This window comes from Macrobrachium rosenbergii, chromosome 18 (assembly GCF_040412425.1).
Source record: "Macrobrachium rosenbergii isolate ZJJX-2024 chromosome 18, ASM4041242v1, whole genome shotgun sequence".
Classification (NCBI taxonomy): Eukaryota; Metazoa; Arthropoda; class Malacostraca; order Decapoda; family Palaemonidae; genus Macrobrachium; species Macrobrachium rosenbergii.
Genome location: NC_089758.1, coordinates 29,642,630 through 29,659,138, shown reverse-complemented (window position 1 = coordinate 29,659,138; position 16,509 = coordinate 29,642,630). Strand labels below are relative to the sequence as shown.

At 35.7% G+C, this 16,509-nt stretch overlaps 1 protein-coding gene across 1 annotated transcript in view; it reads right to left on the bottom strand.

Annotated features, from left to right (window-relative positions):
- The window catches only part of LOC136847998 (mucin-2-like), a 33,310-nt gene extending 28,452 nt beyond the window's left edge, over positions 1-4,858 (bottom strand). Inside the window, exons 1-2 of the mRNA XM_067120009.1 lie at positions 4,657-4,858; positions 2,608-2,662 (exon numbers count right to left, since the gene is read on the bottom strand). Of these exons, the coding sequence (XP_066976110.1) occupies positions 2,608-2,640 (33 nt within the window). The 5' untranslated portion in view covers positions 2,641-2,662; positions 4,657-4,858. The remainder of the gene's footprint in view (positions 1-2,607; positions 2,663-4,656) is intronic.
- Positions 4,859-16,509: the final 11,651 nt, after the last annotated feature.

Here is a 16,509-nt window from a genome sequence, read left to right as displayed (position 1 = left end):
CAAGAAACTAACTTAGACGGTTTTCAGAAATTCCTTCATCTTCCTGTACGATAATATTGCTATTTCTGTCTTGTCACCTAATAATTCTTTGTTTCTCCTTGGGACAGAAAACTGCTAATTCTGCCATTCCCGTCTAACACGGGACTGTCAAACTGTCAATTTTCCTGGACGGACAGAAAGACGTAGACATGGCCTCAAAAATAAAAATAAACAAGTAAAAAAATGCGCTGAGGTTTCTTCGGCGCAATTGAGTTTTCTATACAGCGTATAATCATGGCCAACGAAAATAGATCAATCATTCGGTAGTCTTGGTATAATGTTATATGATCCGCGGTCCATGAATCTTTAATCACGGTCCGCTGGTGTCATGTCCTATATCGTTGCCAGAAGCACGATTATGGATAACTTTTGCCATAAAAAATATAAAAACTACTGCGGCTAGAGGGCTGCAATTTGGTACGTTTGATGACTGGAGGGTGGATGAGCAACATACCAATTTGCAGCCCTCTAGCCTCAGTAGTTTTTAAGAGCTGAGGACGGACAGAAAAAGTGCGGACGGACAGACAAAGCCGCCACAATAGTTTTCTTTTACAGAAAACTAAAAAAAAAAAAAAAAAAGTCAAAAGTTCAGGAAACTACAGCATCTAAAAAAAGGTAAAAGTTCAGTAAAATATCACTAAACAAATAAGGAAGGATGAGATTGTTTGAGTTCAAAGACGAGTTTTAAGGAGTTTTTTTTCCTCCCGAAAGTTTTCACGAGTTTTTTTACGTGTGTTTTTTAAAGCTGCTTAACAATGATGCCCTCAGGCGGATGAAGCAGTGTCTGTAACACTTCATTTAGAGTACATTTTTAAGATACACGAATGAGATGAAGGAAATAAAACCCTTTGAAAAGAATAAAAAAAAAAAAAATCTCGCAGGAAAAAATATTGGAAAAAGTGAGCATAAATGTTTTTGAAAAATTTCTTTTATAATTTCGATGACTGACATGTAGTTTTAGGTATTAAAACATGATCTCTATAAACTCACTTAGAGTACATGCATGTACTATGTAAACAAATCACATGAATGTAATCATTCACGCATGCGTGAAATTACCCACGAAATAAAATATGTAAAATTTTTTGCACATATTCATATTTACAACTTATTGTATATTTACCATATGCAGTACGTTGCAACTGCATATTTACCATATGTATAATCTAATATACCCGACGAGTACGTTTAGTAATACAATAAACGATAACAACTTTTTTTTAACTGCATTTTGTAGCAAATCTAGAGGGAAGCTAATTCCATCAGTTATCTAACGTCCTAACGCCATTAGAAGCCTCAACCCTCTTAGGACATGATATTGGATTAAGGGATCTATTTTAAAATGTCTTCAGTCAGCTTACTCAACAGTCCCTTGCGTCAAGACAGACAGGAGTCACTGGCAGTTCGCAACTCCATAGACAGACAACTCGTACAGGGAGGATATGTGCATTAGCTGATTAACTTCAGCCAACAGAAACGCAGCGTTAGGTACAAATGTAAGCTACACTAACGTCCGCACGGCTTAACACTTTATATCATTACTTTCATTTAGCGGTCAGGGCTTTTAAACAAGCGAGAACGCCTGCACGGCCTTAGAATAACAACAAATCAGACACAACAGCAGCAAAAATGATGAGATAAACAAAAAACTATGATGTAAACAAGAATTAATTAGACTCCAAGCAAGGAATTTCTACTATTGAATAAGATGTGAACCGAACCACCTGCGAAAATACTTATACTAAATTTCACAATTATGTGAAGAAAATGTGTTGCATGAGATGCTTATGTAACACCTTTGAGAACAGCCATAAAAGATTTAATCATTATTTGAACAAAATGGATAAAGAAAAAGGATTTGGGCTTATTTCTATACACAAAAAGACTAGACTCATTCACACGTATTTATGCATATGTAAACACACACATGCACACACATACACATATACAAACACATATGTATATATATTTACATAAATACATACAAATATATATATATATACATATAAATACACACACACACACATATATATATATATATATATATATATATATATATATATATATATATATATGTATATATACATATATATAATCATTTGAAGCTTCAGCTTTTTATTTACCAAAACAAATTCTTTCAGTGTTCGAAAAAGAGAGAAGACCATCATCTCACGACATGCTTTGAAAAGGCAAGCAATTTGCTCTCTTCCATCCCGTGCAAAAAAAATTAAATAAACAAAAAAAGACTAAAAGCGACTTGTTTGTTTAGCTTGGCAATAAGAAGTGCAAATATAAAGATAATTAAAAAGATAAAAAAAAAGTTAAGTGAATCTTTGACTCAATGGTCAGACAGTGTCGGCTCCAGATTTTTCCCTGGAAGAAGAAGAAGAAGAAGAAGAAGAAGAAGAAGAAGAAGAAGAAGAAGAAATGAGAGAAATGTAGACAGATGGATAGATAGACAGACAGATAAAAAGAAAAGAGAGAGAGAGAGAGAGAGAGAGAGAGAGAGAGAGAGAGAGAGAGAGAGAGAGAGAGAGTCTACTCCCAGACCTCTCTGGATGAACTCACCAAAACGCAAGATATAAGAAGCAGTCGTAGCATCTTTCCAGGCCGGCAGCAAGGTCTGGAAATAGAGAGAGAGAGAGAGGAGAGGCACCGGATTAAGCAGTGAATGATTTAGCACGTATTTGTAAATATACGACGTCTTATCTTAGTTTTATATCCAAGAACAACAAGCAAATGTTATATCCCTGAAGAACAAGCAAAACGTTAGATCACTGAAGAACAAGCAAATATTATATCCCTGAAGAACAAGGAAATATATCACTGAAGAACAAGCAAACGTTATATCACTGAAGAACAAGCAAACGTTATATCCCCTAAGAACAAGCAAACGTTATATCCCAGAACAACAAGCAAATGTTATATCCCTGAAGAACAAGCAAACGTTATATCCCTGAAGAACAAGCAAATGTTATGTCTCTGAACAGCAAGCGACTGTTATGTCCAAGAACAACAAGCAGGTGTTATATCCCAGAAATACAAGCAAGTATATTCCAGAATAACAGAATGAAAAACAAAATTTAATTTTCATGAACAACAATCGACTGTTATATCCCAGAATAACAAACAATTGTTATAACCGCGAACAACAAGCAATTGTTATATCCCAGAATTTAAAAAAAAGCGCCTACGAATAACAAGCAATTGTTATTTCCTAGCACAACGGGAACAAGCCACTGTTATTGCACATGACAACAAGCAAATGTTATATCCCGGAATAACTTGCATATCCCAGGATATACACTGAGCGGGATATATGACCTGTTAATTAATGTTCTTGCTTTTCCGATATCAGGTGTTCAGCACCAGAATGGCCTCTCGCAATCCAACTTTTGCAAATGGCGTTTTCCGCCTGACCAGCTTTAAAATAATTCCCCTTTTTTCCCAAAAAAAAGGGGGTGGGGTTGAACTACAATTCTTTTATGTATACTATTCTATTCCTGATCGCAAATACTTCATCTCATACAGAATTCAACTTGGTATCTTGAAATATAGAGAAATTAGAGCAGGTTGAATTTTCAAGTTACGTTACGAGAGTTTTTTCGAGTTCTTTGAGGGCATAATTACAGAGAATTGTTATTAGGGAATTGTGGAACTATATTAAAGCTCTGTCATGAAGAATAGATAACTGTTTAATTTTTCAAACTTTGAAATTAAATTGGCTTTAATGTGTGCTTGATAATTATATGCTAATTATTTCTGAGAAAGATATCTGACTGCAACTTTTCAAGGAATCCACTCTTCACGTAATAATTTGAATTTTGGGGAAAAATAAGTCACACGCTAAACACACACGCACACACACACACGCATACACAGTCACACAAATACACACTCACGCACGCACACCCACACACACACACGCACAATCACACGCATGCGCACAAAAAGCAGAGCTGAGAGATGCAATGCTGGACGACTTTACCTGAGAATTTGGTTAAAATTTCAGACTCAAGATTGGGCCGGTGTCAGGAGCTTAAGAGAATGTGAATGAGATTCAGCTGTACAATGATCATTGTGTAACTAATGTTTAATGAATATAAAAGTCCAAGAGGCGTAACATTACTTAAAACACATATGAAGATGTATGGAACGGTTTAGAGTGTGAAAGCAAGACACATGGTAGAAGGTTTGATAGGGGAAGAGCAGTGTGGAATTAGACAAGGGGAAACAAGATGCATAGGTCAAGTATTTGTTATGAATTTGTTGAGTAAAAAGTTTGCGAATCAATGGAGAGAGTTGTAAAAAGGCATGAATAGATTAAAAGAAAGCTTGCGATGGAAACAGTATTCTGAGGGTTGCATGAGAGTATTTAGAAAAAATAAGAGATGAATCTTTATGTGTTATTTCCAGCACTGAGAGCAATATATATATGTATATATATACATATACATACATACATATATATATACACATATATATACATACATACATACATAAAACAGTTAACTGAACTAGCTCCAGTATTAAAGCTGTTAAACTGCAACTCATACTTCGTCCACCCCCTTCAGATGAGCGTCAGTAATCAACAAGACCTCTGCTCCAAGAACTTACCATCAACAGAAGAAAAGGGGGAGAAAAGGAGAGAGTAGTTAAATCACCACCAGACGACAGAAGGCGAGAGCGAAGTCAGGACGATCCTCCAACCAGGCTGAACAGTACAAGAAGCCTCACTGAACTTCGAGAATTAGAACAGCACTCCTCCTCTTTTGAGATCTATGGCTATTCTTCTACGCTGGCACAGGTGCTCCTCCCCTCATTATCTTCGGCGTTGCCATCGAGTAAGGAAAGCAGACGAGAATCTGTTGTACGTGACCGGAATATCAGCGAGAGAATTTGTAGGTTTTCAGAATCTCGCCAGTACGAATTTAGCTGCTAACATTCTGCTAGACTGCTTATGGTGACGCATACCTTAATGGTGAGACTATAGTGAAGGAGATCGAGTCACTGTCGAATATGGCACCTGTATAGTAGACTCCTTCCCCCCACTCCCCCAGGAACATCTGTACTTTCTTTCTGACGAGAGTAAACTGAGAGCTGTCTTGGTTTCACGCCCGTCACAGCTGTAATTATGGTCCAATTATCTAATTTTTGAGTGATATGATGGTTTTTTTACACCTCAGAATGAGAAAACAATGGTTCGCCATTACTTTGAAATCAATGAATTATCTAATGGTCGGTAACTGCGACTTTGATTTTTATAAAAGCGCGGATATTGGTCAGTTTCAGCCGTTAAATAAAAAGGGCTTCACCACTTCTGGTCCAGAAGTAATTACCTGGACTTAAAAGGAATTATAATGGTGCCGTGTATATGGGTTATAGCTGCCTGGTAGAAGAAAATAAAGTTTTAGAAGCCAAACCCAGAGTCGTTAGACTGAATGCTAACTAGGTCAGCTGATGATTGGCCTGACATTTCTTCTGGCGTCGCAACCTCGGTAGGTGTTACTTGGCTTTTTAAGGGGGGAAAAAGGATATACTTGATCGTACCTGATGAAAAGAAGACGACTGAAAGGTGTCCAAAGCAAGGAGGATGAGAATAAAAATTTTAACTTAGGATTATCGAAGAGGAATAGAGTAATAATTTCGAAACATCTTAAGACATTAGACATTAGAGATGAATTCTCTCTCTCTCTCTCTCTCTCTCTCTCTCTCTCTCTCTCTCTCTCTCTCTCTCTCTCTCTCTTCTTGTCTTTTGTCATTTTTCTTTTATCTTCTCTAATACGTCTACTCTCTTTTAACTGCACCGATTTTGAAATAATGAAAGGCGTTACAATAAGTCAACAATTGGATCTTATGGACTATACTTGGTAGATATATAACATACAGTACAGCATATCACAACTGTACAGTACTGCTCTAGAATGGAAGACGGCAGTATCTGCAAAAAAAAAAAAAAAAAAAAAAAAAAACTGAGAAAAATGGTAGATACTGCAGTTTTCCTTGCCTTGTTACTGATTTTGCATATACTGCAAATGGGACCACCAAAATAAAGCATTGAAGAATCATCTGAAACTGCAGTAACTTGTGTATTAGTGTTTCACGAGCCCAATAGGTGGCACGTCTCAATTTCGAAAATTTTGCAGATACTGCAAATGGTCCAAAAGGCGTACAACCCCTTCAGAAAAGAAGACAAACTAATGAACTAAAAACACTAATAAACCATTAGACCAACTGAATATAAATTGGAAATCACCAATGCGCGGTTCCCGACGTTGTCGAAGCCACGGCCGCCGGCGACGTTCGAAGTAATTTGATTCGGAAGTGGCGTTTTCGCATTTCCAGACGGGAATCTTTGGCGAGCAAACTTTGATTGATTTTTACAAGAATTTCCCAACTTGAAAATGGGAGCGATCAAACTCTGCTGCTTTTTTTTTTAATGTTTTAATTTTTTTTTTTTTAAAGATTTGACTGTACTTCAAGTTTAGGATTATTTGCGACTAAAGATTTCATTTTTTATTAAATTTTCGTATGTATACATACGCATCATGCACACACACGCATATATATATACAAATATACATATCTATATTTATCTATCTATATATATGTATATATACATATTCATATACATATACATATACATATATATACACACACACACACACATATATATATATATATATATATATATATATATATATATATATATATATATATATATATATATATATATATATATATATATATATACATACATACACACAAACACACACACATATATATACATATATATATGTAAATATATATACACACACACACACTCAGCTTTCCCTTTTGAAATGTTCGGGCAAGAACCTTAGGATTTTACTATTGTTAGAAACAAACGAATAAAAGTCCTCAATGAAATTTGGTACATCCAACAATAAATTCTACGGGAGAAAGACTGGAAAGTTATTGAATTATGCAAATAACATTCGGTTGCAGACAAGAAAATATATATAGGAAATATTAACAGTCCACCAAGCTTCCGAAAACCTCTCCCTCGAGAATTTCAGTCCGTCAATGGATTTTCCATTTTTCGTAAGATATAAAAAAAAAAAAAAAAACAAGTAAAAAAATGCGCTGAAATTTCTTCGGCACAATCGAGTTTTCTGTACAGCCGCTACAGCGAATAAACAAGGCCACCGAAAACAGATCTGTCTCTCGGTGGTCTCGGTGTAATGCAGTATGAGCCGCGGCCCGTGAAACTTTAGCCACGGCCCAATAGTGGCCTATCTATATCGTTGCCAGAAGCACGATTATGACTAACTTTAACCTTAAATAAAATAAAAACTACTGAGGCTAGAGGGCTGAAGTTTGGCATGTTTGATGATTGGAGGGTGGATGATCAACATACCAATTTGCAGCCTTCTAGCCTCAGTAGTTTTTAAGATCTGAGGGCGGACAGAAAAAGTGCGGCAAGAAAAAAGTGCGGACAGGAAAAGTGCGGACAGGAAAAAGTGCGAACAGAAAAAGTGCGAACAGAAAAAGTGCGGACAGAAAAAATGCTGACAGAAAAAACTGCGGTCAGAAAATGTGCGGACGGACAGACAAAGCCGGCGCAACAGTTTTCTTTTACAGAAAACTAAATAGGATTCGTCTGCATTTGACAAAATCTCTGATATCGGACCGCTTGTTTTCAATGGGGGATTTTATGTAATGACGTTATTTAATAACCGATCTCTTCTTTTTGTATTTCCTGTTACCTTTTGTTACTTCCTCCAAACGAACACCATATTCTCTTAAAGCTTGAATTTCAAGCCAATGGCCCCTTTGGTAGGCTTTTTTCATATGAATAGGGTTTATCTTCTGAATAATAATAATAATAATAATAATAATAATAATAATAATAATAATACTGTTATCACTATTTCTACTAATACTGCTACTAGGACTGATGATAATATATCAATAAAAAGAACAGTAATCCACCATATTCTCTTAAAGCTTGAATTTCAATTCAGTGACCCCTTTGGTGGGCTTGTTTCATATGAATAGGGTTCATCTTCTGAATAATAATAATAATAATAATAATAATAATAATAATAATAATAATAATAATAATAATAATAATATTTCTACTAATACTACAACTAGGAACGATGATATCAATAAAAAAAAACAACAATTCACTAATTTCGAAAAACAGTTAGTAAACAAATCATGACACAACACTAAAAATGTGTATCTGTCAAACAAGCAAAATGATAAATGTGTTTTGTAACTATTTTTCTTTATTTTTTCCCAACTTTTTTTCCAGTTTTTTCTTGAGTTCTTCTGAGCATAGAATGCTTTGGCCACCATTCATGTAATATTATTCCCTCAAAGAGAAAGAGAACACTTTCTTTTGACCTTTGACCCTTTGCAAGAACACTTTGTAGGATCCTTCAAAGGTTGTTATCTCAAAATTGGGTGATGGGCAACATGTGTGTGTGTGTGTATAACAAAGTAACTTAGTGGGCTTAAAGTATGTATGCATATATATATGTGTGTATACACACACACACACATATATATATATATATATATATATATATATATATATATATATATATATATATATATATATATATATATATATATATATATATATAATCAGAAAAAAACGTCTTTAATATTCAATTCACTCTACCTCGGAAGTAATATATTTTCATATATGTTACCGAAGGGGAATTTTTAGTTGATAATAAGTCCACCGTCCCGTGGGATCGTGGCCGACTGGTTAGTGTGTCACTGTAGTCCTGATTCCTCGTCCGTCGCTGGTTCGACCCCACGGGACGGTGGACTTATTATCAACTAAAATTCCTTCGGTAACATATATGAAAATATATTACTCCGAGGTAGAGTGAATTGATATTAAAGGACGTTTGTAGCTTTCTGATTGTATATGAATCACGGTGATGTGATAAATAGTCATATATATATATATATATATATATATATATATATATATATATATATATATATATATATATATATATCTGTATATGTGTGTGCGTGTATCCATCTATCTACCTATATATATAATCGTATATATATTTTTATATGTTTATATACAATGGAAAAGCAATTTGGTAAAACATCTAGTAAAGCATATTAAGGTAAAGTATTAAGGTAAGGTCTATACCCTCAGGTTAAGGAAAAATAAAACTTACCTGTAGCTGCCTTCACTTATCTCTCAAAAATAAAAATAATGTTACGTCTTTAGGTAAAAAAATCAATCGAAATTTATCAATTTTAACTGAAGATGTCGTAGTTTAAAGTTGATGACCACTGCATCCGAGACGCCAGTTTATGACAGCAAATGAAAAAAAAAATTTACTGTTCTATTCCAAATTCAGCTTCCTGTGGCGAAAACCTCTAATTGGAACCACCATCGTGACGTCCATTTTTGTTTAAACTCACAACAATTAAGATATAATTAAAGTGAAAATATTCTTTTTGTGATTAATTAGTAAAACTGTCACACAGACATACTTTTTTTAAACCCCTGAAGACTACCGTGAAAAGAGAAAAAAAAGCCTGAAAAGTTAATAATTGCTTTTCTCTCATAAAAGAGTGATATTTACGAAAAAAAAGGAGAAAGAAAGTTTTAATTAAGAGAAATAGTTCTAGAAACTCTAGAAAATCTAGAAGTTTCCTACCAATGACGACTTTTCCTCCCTAAGTTTCCCGGAATTTTTTTTCTCCTCCCGTATATATCAGACATTTCTCCCAGGATATGACATATTTCTCTCGACAAATAAAAGTTAAGTTTCATTTTTTATATTTTATGATCTTATTCGTTAGTCACACATATACACATACTTACACATACACTTACACACACACATACACTGGCGATGACTCTTAGTATAATTACCTTTTTTCTCGGCACTGGTCGTAGGTGTTCGTTCATAAAATAATGAGACATGAATTTGTGTGAAGTATGATTTAGTATGTAGTACGATTTAGAGAGGTTTTATATTGTTCATTCAAAGGCCTTAGTTATATTAAGAGACTACAAAATCTTCCTTGAGAGAAGACGATTCCAGATGATAATATTGAACATTGAAAACTTTTAGGGAAAATCCTTTGGAGAATGTGAGTAGACTGGAAGACTAAGTTAAAGGAAAAAATAAAAAATAAAACTCAAGCGATAAACGTTACATAAAGGGAACGATGAGTCAAAATAATATACATTAAATATATATACATATATATATATATATATATATATATATATATATATATATATATATATATATATATATATATATATATATATGCATGTACCTTGAAGTTAACATGTATAATTAACTGCTCCTCACAGGTAAAGCACAGCTTTTCATACGTGGCAATTATCCTCGTTCTCCGAAGCCCTTACACGTACATAGAAAAACACTTGCTTACCATCAGATAACACGTAGATGACGGTCACAGCTAATGCCACAAAAACAATGATAGCACGACCGAAGACATAATCGATTACCCTTGATAAATACTCCTCTTCGGCAGAGAGAGAGAGAGAGAGAGAGAGAGAGAGAGAGAGAGAGAGAGAGAGAGAGAGAGAGAGAGAGTGGCGCACTACATAACTGACAGTTCATTCCTATTTTTCATCCTTTTCAAGGGAAGATGCAATGCAATGCTACCCTAATACAATCATCCTTGTATTTTAGTAAATGACTCATTTTTATCCATTTATTTGTTAATTTGTTAATTTATTTTTTTCTTTTTTAATAAGTGATCTCTTCTTTCTGCATTTCCCACAAACTTCTGCTACTTCTTTTCTAATGAACACCATATTCTTTGGAAACTTGAATTTCAGGCCCACGACCCCATACGAAAATGGTTCTTCTTACCAAGACCAGCCGTCATTTCACACCGTCTGACGTCATCGAAAAAGCGCTAAGCACATCCGGAGTCTTTGCTCATTTGCGGAGGAAGAGAGGCTTTTAAAGCTTTCGACGTCAGTTCTCGCTGCGATCATTCCTGTCCATCAACGCAGGAAATTTTCATCCGCGTTGGAAAAACACAAGTAAAAAATGAGCCGAAGTTTCTTCGGCGCAATCGAGCTTTCCGTACAGTGTACAATGCTGTATGAAACTCTCAGCTACCGCCCATGAAACTCTCAGCCGCAACCAATAAAACTTTCAGCCACGGTCCGGTGGTGGCCTGTGTTGTTGGCACCAATAGCGGTGCCAGACGCACGGTCATGGCTAACTTTAACCTTGAATAAAATAAAAACTGAGGCTAGAGGGCTGGAATGAGGTTTATTTGATGATCGGAGGGTGGATGACCAACATACCAATTTGCAGCCCTCTAGCCTCAGTAGCTTTTAAGATCTGAGGGCGGACAGAAAAATTGCGGACAGTAAAAAGTGCGGACGGACAGACAAAGCCGGCACAATAGTTTCCTTTTACAGAACACTAAAAAGGGTGTTTTCCAAGGAGCGGTTTATGTATGTTTTATGACCAAATGAGGTGTAGTGGATCTTATTGGTTTTGATTTTAACGAATGAATGATAATAACGGTTACGAAAATAACAACGGTAATAGCATAAAACACACCGTGAATTCACGATTCCAGTTTTCCCGTAGGTGGAATGAAAAAGTCTACGGAAAACATACGCCACATTTCACTATCAAAAATCTCGTGACAAAATCATATCGCTGTGATATATCCGACTCATATTCAAAATACTTGAATAAAAAAAAAAGCCACTTTTGAAAACAACTACAAAAATAATAACAACAAGAGCACAAAGAACCAACGGACGCGCGTACGCATCAAAACGAAATACAATACCAGTGAGGAAAGCAAAGGCGATTTGAGTGATAAAATATTAGCCATTCTCGAAAGTCTGGAGCCTTGCAGCCGCTTTCATAAGTTATACCACTCTCTCAATTGTGAATTGGAGCGTTCACTCAGCCTTGACAAGGCACAACCAGACCACAGAGAGCGTTGAGGCCGTCCTGCCTTTCAAAATCAAATGCTTTCTCTGTTGAGAATCGTTTATTGAGATTTAAACATGGATGAGAGAGGCGATTGAGAAGTCTTCTGAGAGAATAAGCCCGGTTGATTTTTTTTAGTTTATTGTGATTTCTCGTCATTTTTTTTTTGTTTTCTCAGTATAATGCAGAGCAATCAGGTGTGTTTGGCTTTCCAAATAGTATTATACTTTTTTTAATGTATGTGTGCTTTCATTATTATTATCATTAATATAATTATTATTATCATTATTATGATGATGATGATGATGATAAGCTCTAAGTATCATTATTATTATCATTAGTATTATATTTACTTTGTTATCACTTTAAGTTCTTAATTATTATTATTATTATTATTATTATTATTATTATTATTATTATTATTATTATTATAAGCTCTAAGTATCATTATTATCATAATTATTTTATAATTTTAAGTTCTCAATTATTATTATTATTATTATTATTTTATTTGGGCACATTTTCGCTCTTATGCAGTTCAAACTGAAGCCAATGGCACTATTTGCAGAGACGATCTTTTTGCCTACACTTTGGATCAGTCTATACTTTACGTCTTCAGGCAAACTTCTCAGGAATAAGGAAAAAAATATGATTATAATTATTATCATAACATTCCCACTTTTTCACAGACAAAAATAAAACATCATAGTCACTAGAATCCAGTACACCTCACAAATCAGAAAGTGTAAAACCAGACACAGCTACTAATGACGCCATGTCCCTAGGCTCCGCCCCCTTTTTTTTGAGCTCGGACTCAAAAAACATCCCGTGATGGGCAGGAATTCTCAGTCGAGAATTCACGCCGACCGCTTTTAGCGCTATTAATATTTCGTGCATTTCTCTCTCTCTCTCTCTCTTTATCCCCCCAACACATAAATAAAGATTCTATACGTGCTTCATGGTTAAAATCGTGTGGAATAATTAGGAATAATGATGCGTCGGGTGAAAAAAAAAAGGAATAGACCGTAAAAAATAGTTTGATTTTATATCGAAGTGGTAGCGGTATTTGCATATTTTTTTGCTGGTTGACAATATTCAGCGAATATAAAAAGAATATTTTTTTTACTGTAAAGTTAATATTCATTTGTCATTCGGCTCTTAACAAGTATTTTGTAAGTTAATGCCTTATCTTTTGGTAGTCATAAATGTAATAAGGGCTATTCCCAACGAATAAGTTTTTAGAAATATCTATCTATCTATCTATCTGTATATCTATCTATCTATGTATCTATCTATCTGTTTATCTATCTATCTATCTATCTATCTATCTATATATATATATATATATATATATATATATATATATATATATATATAAAATTCTAATTTCAGCAATTCTTCGTAAAAGACGTCTGGCCTTAGGTCAATACTGCCTTTGTGCTTGAAAGCACACACAGCGGACTTCGCGCAATTTGCATCTAACAAAGCCAGATTAGTTCTCCATTACTCTAAGTGCCTAGTCGATCTTACTTTGGTGAATTCGCATTCACTGAAGCGCTCCCTCTCTCTCTCTGTCTCTCTCTCTCTCTTTCTGTCTATCTCTCTCTCTCTTTCGCTCGCTCTCTCTTTCTGTTCCTCTCTCTCTCTGTTTCTGTTTCTCTCTTTCTCTCTCTGTTTCTGTTCCTATCTCTCTCTCTCTGTTTCTGTTCCTATTTCTCTCTCTCTCTATTTCTGTTTCTGTCTCTCTCTCTCTCTCTTTCTGTTGCTATCTCTCTCTCTATCTCTCTCTCTCTCTCTGTTTCTGTTTGTCTGTCTGTCTGTCTGTCTGTCTGTCTGTCTGTCTCTGTCTCTCTCTCTCTCTCTTTCTGCTCCTATCTCTCTCTCTCTCTCTCTCTCTCTCAAGGTACGGTGTTAGCTGCATTGCTGTTTGTGATTATGATTGCAGACATAGACAGTAATGTTAAGGACTCGGTAGTGAGAAGTTTCGCCGATGACACAAGAATAAGTAGAGAAATTACTTGTGATGAAGACAGGAACTCGCTACAAAGAGACCTAAACAAAATATATAAATGGGCAGAGGTAAATAGGATGGTATTTAACTCTGATAAATTTGAATCAATAAACTATGGTGATAAAGAAGGAATGCTATATGCACATAAAGGACCTAATAATGAGACAATCACAAATAAGGAAGCAGTTAAAGACTTGGTGTGATGCTGAATTGGAATATGTTTCTGTTTCTCTCTGTCTCTCTCTGAGACTTTAATTACAGTCTGGGACGATGTTCCAGAGGTTTGCTGATAATGCTGCTTCGCCCATTGACATGTCTCATTTACATGAGGGGACAGCTGTGGAATCGGCAACTGTTCCCTTTTATCTTCATTTATTCAACATGAATATGGTTTATTGGCGCTACCTTTCGTGCATATTTCCACGGCCATCCATCTACACACAACACACACACACGTATATGTGTGTTTGTGTATGTATACACACACACACACACACACACACACACACACACACACACACATATATATATATATATATATATATATATATATATATATATATATATATATATAATACATATACTCCTATATACTCTTACATATTTTGTAAGTAGGTACTACCAAATTCTTGGCAATGTAATAGTTTTGATTTGCCTTTTAACGTAATCTATTACATTTCAGGTATTCGAGCGAGGCCAGCACCGAAATTGAAGAATCTCACCCGGGCCTTCCGACGAATTCGTCAGAATCGTTGTCTAAATTTTGAATGCGGTCTCTGCGCAGTATTCGGGCAGTCAAAAACAACGCTGATCTCTGGACCATCTCCCAGCTCGTCTCCAGAGCTCCTAAATGAATTACAGATCTCTCTCTCTCTCTCTCTCTCTTTCTCTCTCGTGTAGCGTCTGTTCTCGGTTTCCTCCAACTTTCTCTTGCTACCTTTGAAGGTTTATTGGCACTGCAACGCCAATCAACCGCACTCCTTTTTTCCCCTCCACGTCTTTCTGCCAGTCAGCAGACTTACTGAAACTCTTTGATCTAAGTCGAGCTTAAAGTTTCCTTGTCTCTGTCTTAGGGTTATAAACGCGTTCTCTTTCTCTGTCATCCTATTCTGAAGTAGTTCTTTCCCCTTCTACTTTCTTTTTGATAGAAATCAACCCCATTTTTTCGAGCTCTCCTGAGAAGGGTGAACTCACCAGACCCTTTAACTGCCGTTCTTTTCCTCTTCTTGCTCCCATGGCGCAGGTCCTCTGGTCTGTTATTGATATCTGGCAGAGTGAGACCTCAGCCTCATCATCCATTTTCAATAACTTGCTCTTTGTCGAGTCTCGTGCTTTCGAGAGAGTATTGCTCTAGCATTTGATACCTTCCGCCTTTGCTTTTCCTTAGAGAACTCTACATTTTATCGGGTATAATAAATGTCATGTCCTTCACTAAACTACAGTTTCATTTCATATTATTCTCAATATTCTAACATTTATACAAATCGATTCCTTGCTTCACATCTTCCTTCAAGCGCCCGTTTTTTTTTAGACTCTTGATTTATTCTCTCCAACTCTTATGATATCTACCTTACTGCAGAACATAATCTTGAATACATTTAAGAATGGTAGTTTATTAATTGCCTATGGATTATAAGGCTATAAAATCTCCGGCTGTAATACCTTAGAACATTTAGTACAGAAATCAATGTCTTCTTATCTGATGGTCAGTCAGTTCCAGTATAGATCTGATTTTCCCGTGTTTATTAATTATGCCTTTGCCTCTCTCTCTCTCTCTCTCTCTCTCTCTCTCTCTCTCTCTCTCTCTCTCTCTCTCTCTTTCACACACACACCTTTGGCGTCTATAACGTTAATGGTGTAAACGCTTTTAGTATGGTCCCAGAACAAAGTTTTTCTTCCTTTTAACGTAGTGCTTTGATTCCGTTTCCTTTTTTCATGTTATTCTTTGGTGGAGTTATTCTGATATTTTGGCTGGTCTTCTCCCCTTCTGAACGAGTAAGTGATTTGAAAGAGATTAATGGAAAAAGGATTAGCCAAGTATGGTTAATGTATTTGAGATTCGGGGCGTTAAAGAACAAGCAAGTGTTTCGTTTGATGAGTTCAACACTCGAAGCAGGTGATTCGAATGATATTCAAAAGTAATTATCCACAGCACAAACACTGCCAAATAAAGGTTCCGTTAGAGAGATGAAGTAGAAAACAGTATTCGAAACAACAGATAAGCACTTAAATGCTTCAGACTGCCACGAGAACAAGCAAGTGAACGAACAAGCAAACGATTCGAAGCAACTCAAAATAAAAGCACAAGCAGACGACTCCTAAACGAAGCACAAGGGGAACGTTCCGTAGGCCCAAGGCGTAGATAACGAAAAACACTGAGATTAACAGGCAAATATCATTTCTCTTTTGAGAGAGAGAGAGAGAGAGAGAGAGAGAGAGAGAGAGAGAGAGAGAGAGAGAGACGCCTCCTCCTCCTCCTAACCA